The 6260-nt window shown below is 51.0% G+C and overlaps 1 protein-coding gene across 4 annotated transcripts in view; it reads left to right on the top strand.

Moving 5' to 3' along the window:
* Positions 1-225: 225 nt before the first annotated feature.
* The window catches only part of ADCY9 (adenylate cyclase 9), an 87321-nt gene continuing 81286 nt past the window's right edge, over positions 226-6260 (top strand). For all 4 annotated transcript variants that reach the window (XM_030484995.1, XM_030484994.1, XM_030484993.1 and 1 more), the window contains exon 1: positions 226-2703. In XM_030484995.1, coding sequence (XP_030340855.1) covers positions 1005-2703 — 1699 coding nt within the window. In that variant the 5' untranslated portion in view covers positions 226-1004. The remainder of the gene's footprint in view (positions 2704-6260) is intronic.

Below are 6260 nucleotides of genomic sequence, written 5' to 3'. Positions count from 1 at the left end.
AACTCACACACCCTCCCCCCCCCCCGCTGCGGGGAAAGGGGCGCGCCCGGGGGTCTGCGGGGACCGGCCCCCGCCCGCGCCCCTCAGGCCGGGAAGAGGGCGGGCGGGAAGGGAGGAGGGAGAGAGCGGGGGGGGGTGTTGTGTGTGTGCGCGCTCCCGCCGCGGCGCCGCGCCCCATTGGCCGGCGGGGGCGCGCGCCCGTAGCCCCCCTCCCGAATCCCCTCGTGAGGAAGATGGTGGCGGCCCGCGCCTGAGCGCGTCCCCGTCCTTCCCCTCCCTCGGCGGCGCGCAGCGGGCGGGCTGGCCGCCGGCAGGGCACGGAGCTCCCCGCGGCGGCGCGGCACCACCCGCCGGGAGGGGTGACAGGGCAGCCCCGCAGCAGGCCAGGAGGAGGCGGCGGAACCCCGCGCCGGGGGCTGAGGGGCGCCGCAGGGGCTCTCGCTCTCTCGCCCAGGCGCTGCCCTCGGCGGCAGGAAAGCGCGGGGCAGCTGCGGACCCCAGGCCCCGTTGGCGGGGAGGGCCGCGGGGGGGCGGCCGCCGGTGCCGTCCCGGCTGGGCGGGCGGAGGAGGGAGGCGGCGCGGCGGGAGCCAGCCCCTTGGCGGCGGCCGTGAGGGGAGCACTGCCCGGCGGGCGCGGGAGGAAGCCGCGGCCAGCTGCAGCCGACATGGAGGAGCGGTCCCCTCCCGACGGGGGCCCGGCGTCCCCCCCGCGGGACTGAGCGCCTTGGCAGGGCTGCGGGAGCGGGGCCAGCGGAGGGCGGCAGCCCCGGCCCGGCCGGCGGAGGCGTGCGAGGCGGGAGGAATATGTGGGGCTGCCCGCGCCCCAGCGCCCTGTGTGCCGAGCCCGGCGAGCGGCAGAACGCCGCGGCGCTGCCCGGCCGCCCCTCCGCGCAGGCGGCGGTGCCGGCGGGAGGAGACTAGAGGCGGCTCTCCGAGGAGCCCGGTGGCTTCCCCAGCCCGAGAGACCCAACTCCTGAGCGGGCTCTTCAGGAGGAATTGACAACATGGCTTCCCCACCGCACCAGCAGCTGCTGCATCACCACAGCACCGAGGTGAGCTGCGACTCCAGCGGGGACAGCAACAGCGTGACGGTGAAAATCAACCCCAAGCAGCACCAGGGCTGCACCTCTTCCAAGCACTGCAAGTACAGCATCTCCTCCAGCTGCAGCTCCGGGGAGTCGGGGGGCACACGCCGGGCTGGCGGAGGTGGCGGCAGTGGCCCCGGCCTCCGCCGGCAGAAGAAGCTGCCGCAGCTCTTCGAGAGGGCCTCTTCCAAGTGGTGGAACCCCAAGTTCGACTCCAACAACCTCGAGGAGGCTTGCATGGAGAGATGCTTCCCGCAGACCCAGCGCAGGTTTCGCTATGCGCTCTTCTACATCGGCGTGGCCTGCCTTCTTTGGGGCATTTATTTTGGCGTACACATGAGAGAGAAACAGATTGTTTTCATGGTGCCGGCTCTGTGCTTCCTCTTGGTATGTGTAGGCTTTTTTGCGTTCACTTTCACCAAGACTTATGCCCGCCATTATGTATGGACTTCGCTGATACTCACCCTCCTGGTTTTTGCTTTGACTCTCGCTCCGCAGTTCCAGGCTCTGAAACCTATCTCAGGAAGTGGTGACATGTCCAATCAGACTCCCCCGGCAGATCCCACAGACACTTGTCTTTCTCAAGTAGGCAGTTTTTCTATGTGTATTGAAGTGCTCTTGTTGCTTTACACAGTGATGCACTTACCCTTGTATTTAAGCTTGTTTCTGGGACTGTCATACTCGGTCCTCTTTGAGACCTTTGGTTATCACTTCCGTGATGAGAACTGTTTTACACCTCCCGGGGCTGGTGCCGTTTACTGGGAGCTGTTGAGTAAAGCCTTCCTGCACATCTGCATCCACGCCATCGGTATCCATTTATTTATCATGTCCGAAGTCAGATCGAGAAGCACATTCCTGAAAGTGGGGCAGTCCATCATGCATGGAAAAGACTTGGAAGTGGAAAAAGCCCTGAAAGAGAGGATGATTCATTCTGTTATGCCAAGAATAATAGCTGATGACTTAATGAAGCAGGGGGATGATGAAAGTGAAAACTCTGTCAAACGTCATTCCACCTCAAGCCCCAAAAACAGGAAGAAGAAGCCCTCCATACAGAAAACCCCCATCATATTCCGTCCTTTTAAAATGCAGCAGATAGAGCAAGTGAGCATTTTGTTTGCAGATATCGTTGGCTTCACGAAAATGAGTGCCAATAAATCTGCCCACGCTCTGGTGGGACTCCTGAATGACCTCTTTGGACGTTTTGACCGTCTGTGTGAGGACACTAAATGTGAGAAGATAAGCACTTTGGGAGACTGTTACTACTGCGTAGCTGGCTGCCCGGAGCCCCGGGCAGATCATGCTTACTGCTGCATCGAGATGGGCTTAGGCATGATTAAAGCCATTGAGCAGTTTTGCCAAGAGAAAAAAGAAATGGTGAACATGCGAGTCGGTGTTCATACCGGGACAGTCCTGTGTGGCATTTTGGGAATGAGGAGATTCAAGTTCGATGTGTGGTCCAATGATGTCAATTTGGCCAATCTGATGGAGCAGCTCGGGGTGGCTGGAAAAGTCCATATTTCGGAAGCTACTGCAAAATACTTGGATGATCGTTATGAAATGGAGGATGGAAAAGTGATCGAGCGAGTTGGTCAGAGTGTGGTAGCCGACCAGTTAAAAGGTATCTGCTTTTATTTTATGCTCAGTCTTTTTACTTCCATTTATGAGAGAGTTTATTTTCCCTAGTGCATGTTCTGTGCTTGCTGACTTGCATATTGAACACGTTTCACACTTAACTCCACGTGCTAGTGATCACAAACGCTATGGGACTTACGGAATAAAAGATGCCGTGGAGATAAGCGTGAAAGATCTTCTGGGGTACTCAAAATCTACTTAGACTTTAAAGCTCCTTAGCGCTCCCTGTGAGAGTATCGCCTCATAGGGAGGAGAAGGTTAATGTGTTTGCTGTCTGCAAGAGGTTTTTGTTTCACTGTTGTGTGTCATCCTTTAATTCAGTAAGTAAACTTGTTAATTGGCTTCATGTGCCATACATAGAGCATATGTGTTTTGCAAAATTATGTATATCTGTGAAAAGTTCTTTTTGGCATTGGGAGAGTTGGGACTGTGAAGGCATTTGGGAAACATGACAGCTGGATTCACAGAAAGAAATGAGTGCTGTAGATTTGGCAGTTAGATACAGCAAGTTGTTACAGTTCGAAGTTAGGCTGGAAAAAGTTACTCAGGTGGCTCAGTGAGCTGACAGAGGCTCTCATTGCAGCTCGAAGGATTTGGGGATGAAACTGCAAATTTGCCTTTTGGAAAAGAAAATGAGGGATCCTTTGGTTCCCCTCATGGCTTGTAGAAGGGTCTGATTCTCATTTTTCTGTGGAGTATTCATTTTGAAATGAAACCCTTGACTGCTTTCTAGCAGCTCTGAGAAGTGCATGCAGGAGGATTGTTCATGCTGAGGGTTTAATTGTCTCTTTAGTAAAAGCCATGTCTCTTCAGTGCTGTGCCTTTGTCTGGCGGAGCTGTGGTTCTCTGCAGTGCTTGTAGCCCAAGGTGGGGAGCAGCCAAATCAAAATGGGAGTGAAATATGTCACAAACCCTTTTATAAATACACCCTTTTCTTATAAAGTAAGCCTGGAAAACAGAATGGAAGAAACTAAAGGAGTCACAGGACAGCGCTGTGGTGGGGGAAGGAGATGTTTGTTGCAACAAACACAAAACGAGGCCAGGATGGTTGTGGAAAGGTCAGTGAGTAAGGACGGAGGGGAGAGTATTGCAAAACAGTGTGGAAGCGGTAGTGGCAGGCCGCTCGCCTGTGGCAGGTGCTTATTCTGATGTGACACAAATACTTATTTTTGGTGAGCTAGCTGTCTGCATGCATATGGCAGTGGGGCTGAAATGAGAGGCTCATGGGGAGGAAAAATATTGACAGTGACATTGGTGGCTGGAAGCCATAGGACTGAAGCAGATGTGTGTCCCTGGGCTTTGGCTTTCTGTTGAGCTTCTAAAAATATAAATTCAGTTAATTTCTTTGAAAACTATTGACACTGATGTATTTTGGTGTGCTTTTAAGAAAAAAGGATCAGACATAATCTCTCCTTTACCCTAAGCTGAATCTTGCTGTGAAATCTGGTGAAAATAAATGTAATAGGTTGTAGAGAAACAATCCTGGGACATTTCCCTCTTCCACCTACCTTTACAGTCAACTGCAGCATGAAGGCCATGTTGTAGCAACACATGAAATCGAATATTTTTGCTAAATTTATAACTGCACTCGATATCATTAGTCACAAAACAACATGAACTTGCTTGTGGAGACTGATGGTATTGCTCTTAAATATTTTATTTATTTGTTTATATTTTCTAGGAGATCACAGGAGCACTGTGTAGAGCAATACTATCCCATGCCAGGAGTGGTTTGGTTTTTTTTTTCCATGGTCTTTCTGAGACTTTTTTTCCGTCCTTGTTCGTATTTATTGTGAGAGAGCATAGTCTGCCATCTCTCATCAGTACCTGGGTTTGGGTTTTACAGCTTTGAATACCTTTCACAGGTCTGGCTTTAGCCAGGGCACTACAGACAACAAACTGAAATTCAGTCTAAGTAAGATGAAGTATGTTGGGCTGACCTTTTAATGCTCTCTTTTTACCCTGAAACCTAGCTATGAAAGCAACTGGAGCATGTGGTAAGAATTAGTTTAACGAGGAACATGGGTTGGGTTGTTTTATTCCCCCTTTCCTTTCTGTCTTTTGTTGTGGAGCTGTAATTAGCTTCAATTTCTTATCAATGTCTTATACAGTTACAGAAATCAGCATCTGTGTGGGCTTGTAAACCAAGCAGAGCTCTGCTGTGACCGCTTCTATCTGTGGCACACGTAGTCCTTTTCCCTCCCATGCCTAGACCCTCAGGGGCACGTGGTGGGTGCTGCAGGGTTGCCCATTTTTTCCTCTTTCCTCAGTGCTTTGTTCTGCAGTCAGATTCCTTGGCTGATAGATAAATGGCATCAGGGAAGAAAAGAAAAGAAAAAAAAAAGGCACTGATAAAAGCAATCTAACAGCAATGCCACAGGCTGACATCTAGAACCTGCTGCAGGGGAAGGTTTTGTTAAGGAGCAGCTCTGAGATTTAATAGAGCAAACTGAGATTTGGCCTCTTAATTAATTGTCCTCTGGCAAGCACCTGCTCAGGTTTGTGAAGGGAGGTGCTGTTAGGAAGCTTTGCTTCCCTGTTTTCCCTGAGAATTCATTGATAGTAGTGATAGAGAAGAGGAAGTTTGTTGTGGTTGTTTAATTATGTCATACATCATACTCTTTTCAAGTATGAAAGTGCTGTGGAGATAACAGGCACAAGCTTTGCTTCCCTACTGGTACTTCACTTCTCAGCTTCCTTTCAACCTTTGGTATCTTAATGATATCCTATTTTTTATGTTGTATGTCTAGTATATTATCTCTTAATTGTCTGAGCTGCCGTGGTAGCTGTAGCTATCTTCTGAGGCTAAGGCACCATGATCAAGTAAACTCTTTATAGAGGAGAATGGGAGGTGCTGAGGACTCAGTGCCCGCGTTATGCACATTTCAGGGTTTTTACCTAAGACTAGTTCTGGGCTGGGTCTTTGAACAAAAGTACCCCCATGGTTGGAGCGCATCAGGCATCCTCCTGGAGTGAGTCTTTTGGCTCGGTTCCCCCAGAAGGAATCCAGGCACGTCTCTACAGTGTGCACCAAAGCAGGGTGCATTGGAGTGAATTGGGCAAACGGCTTCAGAACCATGTTCCACATTCCATCTGAAATACTAATGTAGAGGTCCCCTGGGTTGTCCTAGTGCTGCTCTCCTTGGGTTTTGGAATAGATGAGGCAAAACTGAGTTTCCCTCTCACTGTGCTGTTTTGTGGTTCACTGAAATCTTAGGATGGAAATACCTTCTCTTCTTCCTCTGCTTCCTTGGCTCCTTATTGCACAAAGTGAGGCCATGGTATGTCCCCTCCTGTTTCTGACTTCTGAATTAAGTAGATGGCTTCTAAAACAAACTGACAAAGACAGCGAGCCAGTGATGACCCCACAGTGGTTTTGCCTGTTTCAAGATTGCTTAGGCCATCTCTTTTCCCAGCACTTGATCCCCTTGGATGTGAGGGGAGCGCAGGAGAGCAAAGTTGCGGTGCTTTTTCGATGTCTACAGACAGCCCTGGGCATCAGTTCAGTTTTATCTTCCATAATAATTTTGCCACAGAATTTGA

The sequence above is a fragment of the Strigops habroptila genome, chromosome 4, assembly GCF_004027225.2.
Source record: "Strigops habroptila isolate Jane chromosome 4, bStrHab1.2.pri, whole genome shotgun sequence".
Classification (NCBI taxonomy): Eukaryota; Metazoa; Chordata; class Aves; order Psittaciformes; family Psittacidae; genus Strigops; species Strigops habroptila.
The sequence above is the reverse complement of the archived record's forward strand: the minus strand, read 5'-3'. Positions and strand labels throughout refer to the sequence as shown.